Source organism: Rissa tridactyla, chromosome 1, assembly GCF_028500815.1.
Source record: "Rissa tridactyla isolate bRisTri1 chromosome 1, bRisTri1.patW.cur.20221130, whole genome shotgun sequence".
Lineage (NCBI taxonomy): Eukaryota > Metazoa > Chordata > Aves > Charadriiformes > Laridae > Rissa > Rissa tridactyla.
In genome coordinates, this window is record NC_071466.1 from 189,501,431 (window position 1) to 189,521,791 (window position 20,361).

The following is a 20,361-nucleotide window of genomic DNA, read 5'->3' on the forward strand; positions in this document are numbered from 1 at the left end:
ACCACATAAAAGGGAAGTGTTCACTGTAAATATTTACAAATAATTTTTGGACTTCATGTTCTAAATCTATCAATCACATTACTGTACAAAATTCATAATATACCTGATTGAAAAGAACAGATCCTATCCCTTTTGTAAGAAAATTTCTTATGAGACTATCAGTATATAATCCTGATATGAAATCAAAAAATACCTATGCAATCCTAAATGATCAAAAAATCATGTGGACAGATAAGCCTTAGGTAACGTATTACAGAGGCAGATTATGGAAAAAAAAAATGCAACTTCATTTCTTTTACACTAGTCATGGACATTTGCTAAAAACATATTAACATTCTCTACCTCAGAACAGAGGCAGAAAAGAATGTTTATACTGCTTTAAGATTTACACTTCTGACTTTGAATTCATTTGAAAGGGTCTTGATGGCAGCCAGGCTTCCCTTGGAAATACCAAGAAAGCAGAAGAATCAAAATGAGAACTTCTTGCTGTTTTAACTGTTACAATCTGTGAATGTTTATTAAACTGAGAGATTAAATAAAAAGAATGAACTGCAAATTAATTATTATAGGGATTAGAGCTCATTGGAATTGTAAAAAAAAATTAAGAGGCTAGAAAGCATTATATTATTGACTTCAAAAATGTGTTAATTTAAGAAAATAAATTACTAGTAGAGGGGTTCAAATCAATGGTATACAGTAGTTCATTATCACTGGAATTCCAGCCTGTGAACTCACCATCACATTTCTCTAATATCTGAACAGTGTCTCCAATCTCCAGTGATAGGCCATGTGGAACTGTCCCTCGAAAACCAGCTATTACTGAAAAAGACAGTAAATTCCACTTATTTATACCATTCAAATAGAAATTCTTATTCCTCTTGTTAACAAAAATAGTATATTAACAGGGGGAGTTAAGTGTTAGAACGAATAGGCTTACTGAAATCTAACAATCTGTAGAAAGAAGCAGAGGTTAAGTCACTTTTATAAGCAGAAAATTTAAAACACAGGACTTGGGAAAAACCCAAAACACTTACAAACTTACTATACATGAATGGAAAGCTTGTGCTTGAGAACACTGTTAGCTAGACTGTAACTACCCTGGCAGGACAGAAACTGTTCTATTCCAAATGTTCACACTAACACATATCAGACCTCAGAAGTTTGCAAGCTGAAAGTGCCAGTATTTTTGTTGCCATCTATACCATCCACACACCGCAAAAGGAAAACCTTGTTTCACATTTGCTTAATGGATGCTATAGACTCAACACTCCATATAATCCCAAATATGAGGAAATGGTTAGGGGGTGGAGACCAGTAAAGCGTGCCGTTCACTAAAATTAGTTCAGTGCACACACAGTCTCCCCTGCAGCCTCCCCGAAGCCAGTGAAGCCCAGGCCATGAGCTCAGGCTGGGACAAGAGCTACAGAAATGGGCTTCCCTCGCTGGAGATAAAACATGCCTCAGAAACCAAACGTCCACCAGAGCGGTAATGTTCCCAAATACTTAAAATGGTCAAATTTTAAGTCTTATATTGTTAGAGCTAAAAAAATAGCCAGCTATTTATTTCACTCAGAACCAAAATATAATACTCAAAACCACTCAGGCTGAAAGAGTTGGGGTTGTTCAGCCTGGAGAGGAGAAGACTCCGGGGAGACCTTATTGCGGCCTTTCAGTACTTAAAGGAGGCCTACAGGAAAGATGGGGACAAACGCTTTAGCAGGGCCTGTTGCAATAGGACAAGGGCTAATGGCTTTAAACTAAAAGAGGGAAGATTTAGACTAGATAAAAGGAAGAAATTTTTTACATAAGGGTGGTGAAACACTGGAACAGGTTGCCCAGAGAGAATGGTAAATGCCCCATCTCTGGAAACATCCCTCCGAGCAATCTGATCTAGTTGAAGATGTCCCTGATTATTGCAGGGGGGTTGGACTAGATGACTTTTAAAGGTCCGTTCCAACCCAAACTATTCCATGATTCTATGAAAACGCTCATTCCTAAAAATGCTAAAAAATCCATTAACATGATAGATAGCAATTCAGCTATTCAACCTTGTGCTTACTGTATTTGAAATTCTGAATTAAAATATTGCCTAATTTAGGCCATGAGACCAAGCAATAGTGATTTTGATTCTCTGTATTGTAATATTCTTTTGAAGCTTAATTTTGAAGTTGAAGAGGATAATCAATATCAGCTGGGCGTGATGCACAAAATTACTTAGTGGTTTAACAGCAGTCTTGCTGCTATCAAATATCTATCCATCTAGACAGGAAAACCCAAATCTCACAGCAAAGTAAAAAATCCACCAACTCAGAGGCATAAGAAAAAAATCTTCACATTTAAAAGCCAAAAGAAACCCTATGGGTGCAGATATGCATACAAAGCAAGTACTCTTCCAAAGGACCTGCAAGATTTTGAGTCACAAAAATAGATTTTAGCGTCTCTTGCCTGATGTCAGAGGTCTCCCTGCCCCAGGCAGAGAACACGCTCCAACACAATATAACCTGTCATCCACTGCCTGTGCTTGTCACATTGTTCGTTAAAGGCAGCTGGAGAGATTAGCTATCAGCAGCCACGAAAACTGTAAATTCATTTGCGAATCTTTGCATAAAGTTGCAGATTTTAAGAGTAAACCAATAGGATATGGTTTATACTACAGGATGGCATGTACGAAGATGTACAAAAAGTACATTTTTGCCAAGTCTTTCTTCAAAATCTGAAGGTTTCAAAACTCATTACGTTCAATCATCTCAGTCATCACTGTGCTTAACCCACAGTCTTTATTTATCCCCTTAAAAAAAGCGTGTGCGATTATGTGCCTGGTCAGTCCCTGAGAGTTTGATGCAACATGTGACTAGCATTTGTAGCATTAAGCTCCTGTGCCCACCCGCCTTCCGCCCCCACCAAGTCATGTGTATTGAACCAATCTCTATTCAGTTTGGTGCTCCTCCTACTCTCCAATGTATTTACACAGAAGTAAAATATCCTGCAATAAGCACACCAACCATGATCAAGTACACCATTTTTAAAGAGTGTCGGTTGCAAGACAGCATTTTTACATTGAAAAAGTTTCTCTAAGAGTTGAAAAATGAGAATTTTTCAATTAATTCTTCTACAAAGATCTAAAAATGAAAACAGCTTATTAATGATAAAGACATTAGAATAAAACCACCCCACCCCAAATATCAATATAGTGTGTATTTAAGTTCCTCTGTAGCATCTGAATGACAGATGTCATTCTAGTCACCTAACTTACATGAAACAAAAGTAAATGTTGAAGCCTGACAAAATACCACATATGTACAGCCACCAAAAAAAAGTTGAAGAGCTAGCACACAAAACCAAACCAAACCCTTGTGTTATTACACTTGTGAGATGTCTTATTTTTAAACTCCATGTTATAAAGAGAATGACAGTCATTTTCTCCTTAAGAGCCAATATATCCTGTCACATTGTTATGATCAAACTTTGCCGTGACATTCAGTTTTTATTACTTAGTAGATCTGTTAAAGATCTTTTTTAAGAGAAGTTTCAAAAAAAAAAAAAAACTTTTAGGACAAAAAAAGACTGAAATCTGATACAGTGCAGAAAATAGCTAGAATTCGTTTTAGAGCACTTACAGGGTAAAAAAAAAAAATTCTACCTTGAAATATCTTCTAGAAAGATGGCCTGCAGAGTACCAGAAAAAGAAAGAAAGAAATGAGGGCATCACCTGTACCACTGAGCCAGCACATTCACCTGATCGACTTGCAAAACTCTGTCTGGATTCTTGCAGAGGTCTCGCAGTGAGGTCAGGCTCAAAACAGACAGCCCATGGTCTTCAGCAATGCCACTCAAAACAAAAGAAAGTGTACTGCAGAGCAGCAGATAACTTAATGCAAAGCACAGAATTCACAGATAAATTTATCACACAAATGTTTACTCAGCTACTTTTCTACTAATCAAGTCACGTTACAGATTTGGGACTGAGACAGTAGGTGGCTATTCATGTCTTTTTAGTTTATCTGTGGGGAAGAAACATAAGTAGACTACAGGGAGCTTAACAAAGTTGTGGAAGGAGGTAGTTACAGTTCCACCAGAGAAGATCCCAGGGTTCAAGCGAGCTAAGACGCAGGGTTCTTAACCAAGCCATGACACAAATTTGATGGACTAAACTCTCTTGCCCTTTCCTCCAATGACCATATTGTTCTGCCACACTTTGCAGATGCTCATTAATTCTTTCTCCCAGCAGTAGTAAATGTATAATTAATCACTCTGTGGTGACTGTGGTTTAAGGTGTTTTTAACCTAACTCTAGAGCAGTACACACCTATCATACTCACAGAACTGGACTTTTGATATATACAGCATTCACTGAGGCCTGTGTATCAAATATGCACCATTTTCATTGGTGTGATTATCACCTTCTCTCACTTCCATTGCAACTGGACAGCAGAGACCTTAGAAAAGGAGGCCGGACAGCAAAAAAGAAGTCTACTCTGAATATAGCTCACCTACCGATATTTGCAGTCTTTGCAGATGTGATGTCCACATGCATACCCCCAGGAAGATAAGTATCAAAAGCACTTACATCTAGATACACTTTTTCATCACTGTAGCACCTGAAGGTCATATAAATGTCCTGTTTGTGTTTCAAGCACAGGCATAGCTGTTGATGCCCTCTTCAATGACCTCTCAGCCACAGGAGAAATGTGGAACTCCACAATAAAAGTTTGTAGGAGGATATACTCTCAGAAGTGGTTTAGAAACTGAGTTCAAATACAGCAGCTGGCTGGCATTATTAAATATTTTCTTGCTGCCAAAGGGCACTCAGAGGATAAGAAAGCAAGACAACAACACAGGACACAAAAACCCAATCCATACAGAAAGTGAAAACATATGGTGAAAACTAGAGTGACATGCAATATTAAAGCAGCTTTGGGTTTAATGCCGACCTTAAAATTTCTAGAGGGTATCGCAGGTGCAGTGAATCCCCAGCTATGAAGCAACCCATTTCTGTGAGAACTATGGAGAGGTAATCAGAAAGAGAAAACTTGTTATCTCATATGGGTTCAAGTTACCCGTCTATGATTAACTGCTAAAATTAATCAAGAGTGCTAGTATTTTCTTAATTTTCTTCTTGTATATTTCAATAGAACAGAGTCAGTCCAATCAAGAATGTGACATAAGACCCTACAAGGCATCTTTATGTGTTTCACAAAGTTTTTCACTACAAGGACCTGTGTGAGTAATTGCAAAGAGGTTTCCAATCCTTAACTTCATATGAGACCACCACTGCAACTAGCAAAAAGAAGAGAGGGAATAATCTGACAGAGCTCTTGCGTTCAGCTTCTCAAAAGAAATTTCATCTTTCTACTCTTAACCTAAATCACTGCCTGTCTGTGCTCACTGTTGGACAGTTTTACACGCGCAAGTGCCTGGCCTATAAAACGATCAATCCAAGAACAAGCTCTTAATTAAAGCCAAAACTAAGGTTTTTGGTACAGGAACTCACCTTCTGCTCATCTACAGCATGGACAGCATTGCTGTTCTAAAAAATACTACAGGATTCTTTTTCTACTTGCAACTAACACATTCAAATCTTACATGTCAGTGTTACAAAGATGCATTTGAGACTCACCAAGAGAGTGCTGGGTTTCACGGCTGGTTTGACTTTTTGTTTAGAAGATGAAACAATCTCCCCACAAAGGGTGTAATGTGAAATGGTGCTCAAGATGCTCCCCCCATCGAGTTAAAATTAAGCTCAACATGACAAAGGGAGACATGGACTACACTGCAGCTCCTGGCTGAGCAGCAGGATGTACACCCTCACATATGAAGGAATCAATAGCAGTAGGGACAACATCTACAGCAACTACCAATACTTCAAAAACGAGCATTTGTACTCAACAGCAGACTCAAGTTTCACATAATAAAAAACAGTCATTCAACTGAAGAAAGGGGGGAAGTGGGGGAAGGATGGGGGTTAGAAAAATTTAAATTACTTTAATAATGACTTTAGTAATTACTTGTCCATATTGTGCATGCTAAATGCTGGAGTTAAAAATAAGACTCCAGTTCAATACTCTAAGTCATGATGCCCCAACTATCAGAGACAGAATATGAACCACACAGAATGTAGTAAAACCACACCGGAAAATAACAGATTAGGAGGGTGGGAACGCTGTGTCAGAGGGACTGATTTGGACAGGGAGCAAGATGCTCTGATAGAAAAGGAATTGTTAGCTGGTAACAGGGGTGGGTGGCCCACTTCAAAGTTTTGCGCAGGGTTAAATTCTTAAATTTTTTACGCCTGAAATAACTGGAGATCTGCACATAAGAACTAATGAGGCAGACATTGTTGTTCCTTTCCTCCTAATAGATGACAAGAAGCTATTATTGATTCCAGATATTATCTGCTATAATTGAAATCAGGTCCTCTTGGTGGCAAAAGCAATTTTTGAAGTTTTTATTCCAGACTTGAAGTGCCATTCTTTCACCAGATTAAGAGTTTCAGGTACAACCATCTCAAGGGGTTTCTTTTATATTCAACAGTTGATAAAAATCATCATAAAAGCTGTAATAAATGAAATTGGGGAGCTTCTAATGTTAAAAAGACAGCTTTGATTTTAGTTAGAATAATACAATAGATCCATACTGGGAACAGTGCTGTTCAACATCTTCATCAATGACACAGACAGTGGGATCAAGTGCACCCTCAGCAAGTTTGCAGACGACACCAAGCTAAGTGGTGCGATCGATGTGCCAGAGGGACAGGATGTCATACAGAGGGACCTGGACAAGCTAGAGACGTGAGCCTGAGCAACCCTTATGAAGTTCAACAAGGCCAAGTGCAAGGTCCTACACTTGGGTCGGGACAATCCTCGTTATCAATACAGGCTGGGGGATGATGTGATAGAGGGCAGCCCTGCGGAAAAGGATTTGGGGGTACTGGTGGATGAAAAGCTGGACATGAGCCAACAATGCGCACTCGCAGCCCAGAAGGCCAACTGTACCCTGGGCTGCATCAAAAGAAGCATGGCCAGCAGGTCGAGGGAGGTGATTCTGCCCCTCTACTCTGCTCTGGTGAGACCCCACCTGCAGTACTGCATCCAGCTCTGGAGCCCTCAGCACAGGAAAGACATGGGCCTGTTGGAGTGGGTCCGGAGGAGGGCCACAAAAATGATGAGAGGGCTGGAGCACCTCTCCTATGAGGAATGGGCTGAGAGAGTTGGGGTTGTTCAGCCTGGAGAAGAGAAGGCTCCAGGGAGACCTTATAGCGGCCTTCCAGTATCTGAAGGGGGCCTATAAGAAAGCTGGGGAGGGGCTGTTTGCAAGGGCATGTAGCAATAGGACGAGGGGCAATGGCTTTAAAACTAGAGCAGGGTAGGTTTAGATTAGACATTAGGATGAAGTTCTTTACAATGAGGGTGGTGAGGCACTGGAACAGGTTGCCCAGGGAGGTGGTGGAGGCCCCATCCCTGGAGACATTCAAGGCCAGGCTTGATCAGGCTCTGAGCAACCTGATCTAGTTGAAGATGTCCCTGCTTACTGCAGGGGGCTTGGACTAGGTGACCTTTAAAGGTCCCTTCCAACCTAACAGATTCTATGATTCTATGAATAATTTACTGTTGCATATTTTCTTTATGATGGAAAATTGAGCTTGTTTTTATGCAGTTTTTTAGCTGATGAGTAATGATGTATATATATTACCGTTGAGGAAGACTCTGATTCAGTGGTCTTTATTGCAGAAATGTAAAAAACTATCCTTTGATATGTACTTATGAATAGTAAATACAACAGACATCTGGCACTGTAAGCAGATGCAGAAAATGCAACATTAGAGAGAGCACATCAGGACAGCCACTACAAAAAAATATTCATAATCACACCAACAGCTCTACCCAGGATACTGTTTGCAACCTATTTTCTGAAGCTACTGAGCACTGGCAAGCAAGGCAACTATCCAGTGGTACAGCGCTCAGTGTTTTGTGGCACAGGGATGTCCTGAGACAGACATGGTATTTCTGTGTTAAATAATATTAATGGACTTTTCTTCTTTGATTTTGCCTAACCAGGCTTGACATGCATCATAATGTCAGTGTCCAAACTTGCAGCAAGCTTTCCAGTTTAAATATGCTTCATGGAAAAAAAGTCTTCCATTTGTTTTACAGTGCCACTTAAAATTTAATTTCATGTCCCCTTGTTCTTCTGGGAAAGTTTGAATAAGCAATCTCTTGTCACCCTCTCTGCACCTTAGCTGTACCTTTTCCACGATGAAGCTTTTTGTCTTCAAAAGAAGCTGAAGAACGTTTTTAGATTTCTAAATAGGCAGGATTTTTTTTAGAAGCGTAAACACACACAGGCGTACACTTTGCTAATGCAGAATGGCCAAAGCCTACTGTACAAGGCCATCACGTGCACTGAGCTTTGCCTAGATATGAATTGATCCGGATGGAGTGACACGACAGCATAGCTACACGCTCATGCTTCTAATACACGAGTTAACTCGGGCATCTGTTCAGTAATGCATTGCGCTGCCTACAGATACCCTAGGAGGCTTGCTGCAAACCAAAAACAAGCTAATGAAGACAGAGACAGAAAAGTAGGGGAGAGGGGGATCAATCTAATCTCCTTTCAATAAACACAATATATATGAATGTTAGTTTCAATAACAGAAGTGATCCTTAAATCTCTCGCAGATTACTGAGGATAAACACTGTCAAATTTATATTGAAATGAAAGAACGTGAGTTCTCTTGCCTGTATATGTATGCGTACGTACACCACAATTAAAAGGATCAAATGCATAGCTCAGATGAGGACAGTTCAGGACTCCTGAGCCACATGTGGCTTTTAAACATTTCAAGTGCTGCTCATGTGCAGCAGTGAATTGTTCTTAAGAGATGAATGCTCATGTGGAATTTTCCTAATAAGAACATTTATTGAACAGCTATTCATGAAAATACCTCAAGGCACTTCAAAAATAATAAAAAAATTTTGTGTCAATGTCCAAACTTTGAGAATACTATATGAAGTAGAAAACTTATATACAACTGTTCTTCAGTTGTCTGAAAAACAAAACAAAACAAAACCATCCGAAACTGCTAAAAGCACCAGCTACCTATACAGATAAGGCAAATGCCGCAAGTCTGAAATACATAAAGGACACAGAGCTGCAGCAGAATGTATTCCCTCCTGTGCTGGCCTCAACATTTGAATTCAGCAAGGTAATCGCTTTCAAATCCCCGATTACAATGCTGCCAAAACCCATAGGGCTATTCTAACATAGATAATCGGTTTAGTGTGACTCTCTCAACATTTGTCAAGCTCTCCTCATCCTGCATCTCAGCTACAGGCAGGAACCTTAGTATCTCCTTGATAGCTTGACTGGTTCCCCCAACACCTGTCAACATATTTGCTAACTCTTTCCTTTGGGTACCCTACTTATTAAGCACTATATCTTAGGAAAAAGTACTAAATTAACAAGTGATGGCTTCCTGGGGCACCTATTTGCTGTTGAGAATGGACGCAAATCTAGAACACCAAAACAGGAATAATTCAGTATGTACCACCAGGGTCCCTGTCCTTGCAGATATGAGATTTCACTAATTGTTTTTCTTCTATCAAATAGCTAGCTAAGCCCTCTATATTTCTTGAACTCCTGCTGCATCTTGTTATGTCTACATCTTGCCCCTGATGCAACTTCCTGATCTGCATTAGTTCTGGAACCAGGAATTTAAAAGTAAAAAGAAAATAAAACAAACAGGTCTTTACAAGTCTAGAAAATCTAGTACACCTGAGAGTCTGCAAAGAGATGATACAGCTCCTCCCTATGAATTTGATCAGGAGTCTCCTTCTCTAGAGAGAAGGAATGTCAATGTAAAACCCGTCAGGGGCATCATGGCAGAAGGTGAGGTGGACTCAGTACAATCAGGTATAGATTTCATGCATTCAATCAAAATATAATAAAGGAAGTCATCTACATCCAGTTCAACCAGCTCGTCTCACTTACAATTCTCTAAAGGAGAGCTACACATGCAGTACCAATGTCGTAGGACTGCCATCTTGAACAGTAAATGTGGATTAAGTGTCATTTTCCTTCATTACTTGGAAACAGCATTAGCTTACAAATCCAGCTAACAGAAAGGAGAAAGTGGAAAAAAGTAGATTATGTTAAGATGACATTATCTATGAGAACAACCTTCTTTAGTTAAAAATAACTGTGTTATTCACTATGACTTTTATTAAGACTAAGTATTTCCCGAGTTCTAAGCATTTTCAAACTTTGTTAACTGATTGCCTTAATTTTTAATAGCATGATCAAGGAAAAGAGTTATTGCTATTTAACTTTAACTGGAAACAAATCTTCAGATTTCGTTGATAGCATTTGGGGAACCAAAGTTTCTGATTAAAATAAAATAAACCACCAGGGGTTTTTGTAACTTCCTGTAAGTGTCAGGTGTGGTAAAAAAAGGAGGTTAACGTATTCACCGCACAAGTGCATTATTTGAGGTCCATCGAAGCAAACAAAGCCCTGTGATTGCAGATATCAGGCTATCATGACAACTCTTCACTGCATTTTGGACCTCATTAAAGCATGAGGGAGTGCTCACCAAAACCTCCAAAAAGTTAAATTTAAGAGACACAAAGTTCTATATGATTTCGAACCCAGATCCATGGTGATACTTTTGTATATGCCGGAAGATTTGGTGGCTATCTGTCACATCTCAGCATAAATTTAATATGAAAACTTGATGCCTCACATAGTTTTAGACACAGGAGATATCTCCCAGAAAACACTTAACTGTTTTCAGAATAACAAGAAGGTTTTAAAGTAAGCCTTGAATAGATGAGTACATCCTTACAATTTAATGCTGACTTAATGCAAGAACACTGGGTATGGTCCAAATTCTAATGACCACACATTTCCCTATTCTCCTCTTTCTTCCCCAAAAGTGTTATAACACAACATGCTGCTCCGAACTTGGGGGCTATAATTTCACAGCCTTTAAACGAACGGCAAGTAGCACCATGCAAACCCAACCTCAGAAGAGCTGTAGTCTTGTGAGCTGTAAAAAAAACCAAGACCAGTGTGCACGCTGCAGCATTACTCCTCACCAACTACCTGAGCCACCCAAGGGGAACACTGTTAGACAACAACAGTACAGTAGCTGAGAAACTCCATGTGGTTGGTATCAAAAAGTTTGGCAAACGAGACTGGTTTCCCCTTAATATTTCACTGTTCACTCCCATTCAAGTAATAAATAGCATTCAAGGAAGCCAAGAAAAGCAGAGCACAAGTTTTCTTCACTAATACAAAAGAGAGAGCACCCATCTTCTACAGTAATATTTTTCTAAAAGACAAGTCCATCAAATGACATTATAGAGGAAACACTATCCAGTTTTCTTCTATTTCCTTTGGAAGAGCAGAGTTTAACTCTGTACTTGACCTGCCATCTGTGGAAGACAATAAAAAGTATCACTGGAAAACCAGTGGAACTTAAACACACAAACACAAAAATACAACAAAAAATAATAAAATCAACACACCCTGCAATTTTCAATGCCATTGCTTTTCAGCTTGTCTGGTATCATTACATGTTATATGAGTTTTAGCCTCCTGGTAATCTGTATTTCTCAGACATTCAAGCATTTCATTATAAATGTAAGTATTTTCATTTTACCACTAAGAGTTCTGTTTATTTTGACTCTAACCTACCTGCAACGTTCTCTCTAGCATTTTATAACTCAAGAAATTATTCTGCTTTTGTAAGCTATGAGCCTTAACCACATTGCTACTTACAATGCATATTTATTAAATGTCAATTTTTTGCTGCACATCAAAAGTTATTGCAATATGGTTTAAATCATGAGTAATCATTTCTTCAGTAATGAAACAAAAACCCTACCAACTTATGCAATAAGCAAATTGTGCAATTTAGCTAACATTAAAAATAAACTGTAATTGTGAGCTCCTGTAGCCTGTCCTACAGGTCAGCCAATTCTATGTAGATAGGAACTCAGTATCAGAAAACCTCTTGAAAGACGGGACAGTTAGGCAAAGTGTGGAATTAAGTGCAACTATGGAAGACAATGATTACAAATCACTTACAAGTAACCTGGCACATGTTTTTTATCTTAAATGAGGCAGAACTTTCTTCATCTAGTGTAACTGAGAGGCGCTTTAAATGTACTGGAATACAGCTATCAGCACTTAGTAAAGCAAAACTGCTTTCTCTTGTGAAAATCCTCAGAGACTGCTGAACGCAAGTTTAACACGTCCCACTCTGGCTTTAAGCTGGTTTACTAGGTTTAATGGTTGAAAATAACCACTGCACTTTTCAGCCTGATTTCAATAGTTGAGCCAGCAGAATTCAGTGTATTTATTCAGTGTAGCCTGCAGAGTTCCATCACTAATCCATAATCTCAGTAAAGTTAAAACTTCAGGGATATTTAACATAATCCCACAAGTATCTTAAAATGTATGACTAAACAGAAATGTAACAAGCACATACACTTTTTTTCCTAATCAAAGCTTTGAAAAATAGAAACAAACAACTACCTGGATGTGTACTTTTTAACGGTATCTCTGTGGTGTTGCAGTGCACTTTCAGAAGAGCGAGTGTAAGATCCTCTTGAAAAATCAGAACCTTCACATTCTGCTCATGCTTGCTTAGGAACTGTGCCTGTTACTCCAAAATCAAGGATGAAGAGAGTTTAGGTTCAGTTGGTGACTGCTTATAAGAGCACGAGAAAAATGTATCCAAAAAGTATATGCAATTAGGATAATGAATTTTGCTGAGAAGTGGGGTGTTGTTCCAGTTGATGTAATGGGGGGAAGGAAGTGTATAAGCAAACTGTCTTCTTTAAATGTTTGTATTACGATTCATTGCTGCATCTGAACATTTATCTTTTTATATATGAGTACTTCAAGAGACTAGACAATTTTGGGGGGTTTTAACACATGGGGAGAGTCCCTAAAAATAACTGCCATTGTAACAGTTCTCTCCTTACCCCTTCTTCTAGATTTAGCACAGAAGCCTAGGAATACGCTTGGGAGAACACAGGTCCAGGAAAGCATGGAAAACGGTGATGTATTTCTGAGAAATTAGAGAAATTAGTACTGGGAGACACACGTTATCATCCTGCACCATTAAATGCTTCCTGAGTGAAAATAATCAAGGTCTTGACAAGCAGCTGGGCAGTCCCAGGCAAACCAGACACAGGTAAAACACAAGAACACAAAATACAAGAAGTAAAAACTCCATATTGTAAGTAAGAAACATGAGCAGAGATGGGTAAAAAGACTTATATCAGCCCAGTGTCTGCCCGCAGGCTAGGAACAAAGCTGAAATAAGCTAACTCAAATCAAGCAGATTTGCAAACTATCCGCTTGGCCACTGTCCACATCATTAAGCCACATTATGTGCCTGTTTTGCAGTGAACTGAGGTACAAAACTTACAGACTTAAATGAAAAAAAAAGGCCAAACTTCACTTGAAAGGGGCAAGGACGAGGCAGGGAATGAAGGGAAATGGAAGTCAAGGCAAATCCAGCAGCAAAGCAGAGCCTCCTCCCAGGGTGCTGCTGCTCTGGAAGGCACTGCTCCTAGGGCTAGACATGGCCACAGTGCCACAATTCATCAAGAGGCCCATCACATCATATCACACACAGCTGATATAATTATTACACTAAGTTAAAATCATTCATTTTCTTAATTTTTTTCCCCCTATAATTAATAGTTTTCTGGGGATACAGTTAGAATAACAGAGGCTTCATGGGATTTATCCATGATCTGCAGTAAGGAGTGGACAAAGTTATATTTTCCTTCCACACTTGAAAAGCCCTTCTGAAACAAGAATATGGAACTCAAGCAGAAGACCCCTTGCAAAAACAGATTCTAGGAATAAGTAGATTTTATGCAAATGAGCATTTACTAAGTGATAAACTATGGTGGTCATACCTTTGGTTGTTATGCAGATGGTTAAACAAATTATTTGGTCAGGTAGAGGAGTATGAATGGATTTTTTCCATTGCACAGCCATTACAAATTTTATTTTTAACATCTGCCTTCAGATATTAGTTCCAAATTTATTGGTCTTTTTGCTTTTTATTGGAACATCCTTAGAAAGGGCATATGAATTAAGAAACTAATTGGCAGGAATAAATCACTCAGACCTCACTATTGTCGATTTTAAAAACCAAAACAATAATTACGTATGCTACTGTACCATAAAGTATCTTGTCAGTGTCCTGCAGTTAATGCAAAAAATTGCACTCTCCACAAAGAAAGTAAAGACAAATTGTTGCAAATTACCCTGGAAATTCCTTATATGAGGTTTTCCTCTCTGCTATGAATGCTAACATCTCAGAAAGCAATTTATTCCTCAAATAAATGTTGATAAAAATAATTTACCACAATTAAATACCCAGTTTTCTTCTTTCAAAGACCAAATCGCAGCTGTAGGTGCTTCAGGAAGAAACCAGTACTGCCCAACAGCAATAAGAGTGGCTTAGGAATCCACTAGGCAAAAAAAACAAGTGAAGAAACCACGGTTCCCACCAGTCTAGCCTAAGAAAAAAATTCTTTCAGAGTCTGGCAGTAATGTTACCCATAGAAGCAGGAACAAGACACACCAAGCAGATAAATCAGAGATTTTATATGCATCAAAAGGACCACCTCTAGCCTATCCTGTGCTGTATCTCAAAGGTCACTGCTTCAGATAACGGCTGTAGCTGCCACCATGACAATAACCAAGCAAACAAAAACCCTGCAGTTAAGGTATAAGGAAAACTCCGCTTAAACAGAGCTGGCTTATGGCAAGTGGCACATGAAAAACAATGTTCAAAGCTCCAAAGCATATATAAAACCAATTGCCGCAGTATTCAGAAGTTCTGCCACTACCAGATTCCATGGCGAAGCCCTCGCTTGCACAAAATTCTCTTCCACATTTTTGGAATAAATGTAACAAGAAGGAAGGCTCATCAGAGGCATGCATCATCTTCCACTACAGTAAAGAACTGAGCTTGGAAAAGACATCTGACAAGATACTACACAGGTATGCAAATCAGAAACTCCATGGGAAATGAACATGGAATTATTGTCCCCTTCTCCTCAAAACATAAAAACTGCACAGAATTAATGGTTTGGCAGCAGGTTTGAAATGAATCAAATAATATTTTCACAAAGGCACAATGAAGTTACAGAACATCATTGCCACAGAATGCTGTGAAGGTCAAAAATAGAAGTTTTAAAAAGGGGTTACAGATACAGGAAGGCTTAAGTACAACAATCCTAATGCACCCTTTGGCTTTGGAAGTCTCTAAAAACTATGGTTAAATCTACTTTCCTCATTTCTTACATGCTTTCCCAATAGAGGGAAATTAGATTAATGAGGGAAATAGAGATTAATGGACAGGCAAGAAGCATCTGTAGCTTGATCCAGGTTGGTAGTTGTTCAGTTCCTATACTCCACCAAGCAGTTTCTGATATCAACTTCAGCTTAAGTAGCAATATACAGGTGTTGAAAATCAGTAAATTAGATGATCAGTAGACTGCAAGGATGTTTTTAAAATTGAGTGAAACAAGCCCTCAGGACTGATAAAATCAACATCATGCAGCATGTCTAATATATGGAGATTTCTTCTTTTTAAATGAAAGATACTAAAGAGTATCAGCTGCTGAGAGCCAAGCCAAATGCTGAATCTGAAGATGGCTAAGCGCAAACATACTTAAAAACAACAGTAAGTTTCCTTAGATTTATCTGTCTTTAAAACAAATGTATGACTTCTGCATTATTCCCCTTTCCTCTCTCAAAAAAATCATTTGCCTGTGACGTCCAAATGTAAGTAGTTGAGACATCAACTCAAATATAGAATCACTGGGACCACCACACAGGAATAAACACTGTTTTGGATTTGATTCAGGAGCAGGTCTTGATCCGAATCCTAACCCTGCGTGCTAATCAAAACTATTACAGGTGTGTAAATGATCGGTAACACTCTTAGCCTGTAGTGGGTTTATTCTCCCTAACAACGAATTGAAGAGACCAAATCAGAGAAAAATGACATTTTATGGGGTAGGAAAGTATTTGCAACCCAGTACACAGTTAAACTTGGGGAGGAAGAGGACAGTAAGAGGCATACCAAGGCTTGCAACATTGCTTCTAACTTTCTTAAACAATTTAAATATAGTCCACTCAACTCAGTTATAAAAAATATGCAGTTTATTAACTCTAAAATTACCAACCTAATTAAAAGGAATTGCTTTTCCACTTCAGTAGGATTATCTGAAAGGTCAGCCCACAACCAACTGCTGGGCTTGCTCTGAAATTCTTTCGTTCCAACCAGCAGCAATGTTAATGGCTATGATAATTACACTCATTGGTGGTTTGGTTACTTGTTGCCCCAGAAAGAGATACCATTATGTGACCAACATAATCCTACCTAATCCTTGAAGTCTTGCATGTAAACCCCTCAAGTGTCACAGAAAGGAAGTTACATATGAGCGAAATCAGTGAAGTAGTGTGTTGTGGCTTTTCATACTTGTTTTCTAAAACATACGGAAATTAGATGATTTTATGCTTTCATTCTCCAAGAGAACTTGAGGTGTCATGTGAGCTAAAACAGAATATTCTTGTTCAAGTACATCCTGTGGAATTTGCAGTCTTTGTATTTCAGCTGGATTAGACATGAGAAGAGACAAACTATGAATTTTATGTCGAAATACCCCTACCAACACTTCACCTTTTCTGAAAAAAAAATTTAGTGTGCTGACTATAAAATTACATTTGTTTATTTTCATCTGCTCTACCGTTTCTATTTTACCTTTTCAGTTCCTTCCCCTCCTTTTTTTCTTTTTAAGGACTGAAATAACCACCAACATTGGCACATAGCAAGAAACAGCCAGTAAAAGGAGCAATCAGCGATGGGTGAATTAAAAGTTAAACTGAAGAGATCGTTAGTTTGTGCCTTTGTAAAAGCAGCACAGTAGTACTCAGGACACAGAAGGGGACTGATGGGATGCGTGGACATTGGCCTCCGTAACACCAAAATACGAAACTGATTAATGGAATTATTGTAATGTAGGGCAAGTGCATGCCAAATCAAGACTAAAATATCATCTTAATGATTCAACCTTGCAACTTGCTTTGCCCAGGTAGGCTTTTGAGCTACGAACGTACTCCATCAGGACTAGAGATTTACATAAAATATTCCAGGTTGACCTGGTTTCATCAACATTAGCCCTATTTAAAGCTTATACAGCTAGGAATGGGAATCAGAATTAGGTGACAAGACTATGGTGTTCTGGCTTTTATGTTTTAGGATAGGTTTGTTTTTTTCACTTTAATAATTCTTAAGGTCCATTTAATTTATTCCAAAATTAATGAAAAAAGGAAAGGTCTCTGGTTTTAGCAACACAAAAGCTAACAAAAGTATGGTAGAGCAAAAACTGGGCCAATTCAGATGTGTGTATTTCATCTCATCCCTCCTGAATTTAGGGTAGTAGTGAATGAGAAAGATGCTTTCCAGTTTTGACTCCTCTCGTTAAAAAAAACCACAATACCTTTCCATCTTTGTAAGTGTATCTTCTGCAATTTAGAACTGCATACTTAATTTCAATTTTTTTCAACTATAAAATTCTTAATGCACAGGAGCTGATAATTCATGCTTTTCAAAACTATGGATTATTCATAAATTACAACACGGAGCCCATACAGAATTACCTATGCTGATTTCTAGTGAAGCAGCTTGAAGGAGCAGCACAAGTGGCAGAATAGCCACTAATATACCCATTTCTCAGCAGACTAATTAACTCATGCCTACTCACCATAAAAAGGTATCTACTCCTAATTTTGGTATTCAAGAGAGCTCTTTCAGAGTGACTTTGGTTATCTCTGCAAGACACTACATTCTGCCATACAGCCACGAATACCTAAATGTCAGATTGGCTATGGTTCATGTACATGGCTTTCACTTTTCTCATATTTCTAGTATAACCAAGATGGGAAAAGCAACGACACTACCAGGCTTTGTCATAGCTCTGGTGACAAAAACAATACTCTGGCAACAACTTACAACATTTTGGCACAAAACAAATGTTTCCAGTTGGGTTTGCCCTGCAATTCATAACGTAAAGCTGACTGACAGAACGGACAGTGTGAACCTGCAGCTGCAGTAGTTTGCCTGATATAACTTAGAAATTCAAAAACTTCAAAACAAGACAGTATTCTCTTAAATAATAAAAAAAAACCAAACAAACAAACCAAAAACGAACAAACAAGACAAAAAAACAAACCTCAACAACAACCCACAATCAAAAAAACCCCAACAAACAAAGAAAAAACAAGAATCAGTAGAGGAAACTGAATCAAAGACTTAATCAAAGGCTTACAATGGGAAACTGTGTATTACTCCCAGAAAGACAAAAGTGGTAATGTAAACATAAGTGCTAAAACTACTGTAGCGTGCAACATAGATTCACTGGAATTCTTAATCTCGTCGTAAGACTCTAAAGTAGGTCACAGCAAGCTTAACAAAATTTGACAGAAAGCAAAGACTAAGGGGTAATAGTATGCAAATCACCTTCCTTGCAAATTTGACACTTGGTTCCCCAACCCCCCCCATGATTTTGACCAACCCTCAACTAACTACAAAAGGATCCATTGCCTCTGCAAACAGATGAACATTTATGTACACACCTTTAAAAACAAGCATTAATGACAAACCATGTGCTTTTAGACCACTTCTAATTGTACTTTCAGTATTTTTTTTTCTTACGTAGTGCAGCTGCTCAGTACTATCTTAAATGCTATGATTAGAAGGTATTAAAGAGATTGAATATATTATATAGAAATCTTAGTTCAAAATATACATATATATATAAATTTATTTTTTTTTTTAATATTCTCAGGACTCAGGCTTAATGGAGAATTTAATCTAACTTTTGCACAGAAGTATTTTAGAACAAATTTCAATTAAATTATGTACTGGTGCAAGGTAAAAAGGAAAATACCAGTTATTTCTTTGTAAGTAAAATTTATATAACCCCATCTATCTTAATGTTCAGCCCATCCTGAGATTATGTTTACTGGTAAAACAGAGAAAAAAATGACCCAAGAATGAGAAAAGACTGCAAAGCGTCTCGCTTCCTTACATTACAAACTACAACCGTGACTTTCAGTACTTAATATGCTTAACACTTAGTAAGTTAAATAATTAAGTGAAATTTGTCTCTTCCCTATATTCAATGAGTTAACTTGGACATTTAGGATATTAGAACTTCAAAACAGTTTTGTTTTGTCCAAGGGAAGGCAAACAATTGAGGATAAAATTCTTAATTTAACTCTTGTAAGTGGCTCCCAAACCACATTCTTAAATCTGAAAGGTACATTCTGACAGACAGTTATTGTATCTAGAGATTTTGTTTCCAGTTCAATGTTTCAGATTTCACTCTGGGAATAGAGCGTTGTGCTCATGGTATCATCAGTTAGAAGTGAGATGCTACTGCACCAACACTGCACTCAAGACAGCATGTTAATCTTATTCTACATTATTATACCCAGGAAATAATCTAGCTAATTTGTCAAGCAGCTCTCATTTTTTTCTTTAACTAAAATGGATATTGTTTCTCTTACTTCTTTACAACTGTTTTAAAAACAACATTTCAGACTTAAGTACTGTACACCTGTGGGGCTTTGATACAAAAAGTAAAACCAAAAATGGTTACAGTAGGGAAAATTATACTGGATATAATACAGTGACAAGGTGAAACCATACATCTTAAAAAAATGTGCTTTGTTATCTACATTTTAAAAGCCACAGTACTAGATTCACCTTTACTGTCAATATACAGTCATGTTTTCAGATGTCTGCTTATAATCAAGGTAGCTGTATGTAAAGGAATCTTCCAAACCCAAATCTTCCTTAAGGTGCCAGAACAGAACTTCCTAACACTGTTTAATGAGGCTTTAAATAATGAATAAATCAAGTGCAACAGTTTAGAGTATCTGTCGATCCATGCCCAGGTTATATCAGGAGTGCTTTCTCCATTGCTAAGAGGTTGGTGACGTGTGTTAGCCAACTGGCGTTTGGCTGGGAAATGGGAATCAAGGATCATTAAACTTTAATGACTTCTATCTGTGGTAACCAGACCAAATTTGTTATAAATGGAAAAAAGTCCAAGACAGAATCATTTTTGTCAATTATTAATGCAGAATTTTGCAAACCTCAGTCTCAGGTCGGTGGAGGTGGAAAGATTTGGAAGAAGCAATAAAAGGAAGTATAAGACTCAAGGAATCTGAGGAAGTTGCAGAAAGGTTCTGCAGAAGAGATAAAGACGGGAGGCTTATTCCCATGCCAGGGAACTCCTAGGAGGAGGACAAA

General features: G+C 38.2%; 1 protein-coding gene across 3 annotated transcripts in view; it reads right to left on the reverse strand.

Moving 5' to 3' along the window:
- DOCK4 (dedicator of cytokinesis 4) overlaps positions 1-20,361 on the reverse strand; it is a 254,671-nt gene that overhangs the window by 165,842 nt on the left and 68,468 nt on the right. For all 3 annotated transcript variants that reach the window (XM_054197685.1, XM_054197676.1, XM_054197691.1), the window contains one exon: positions 736-819. In XM_054197685.1, the coding sequence (XP_054053660.1) occupies positions 736-819 (84 nt within the window). The remainder of the gene's footprint in view (positions 1-735; positions 820-20,361) is intronic.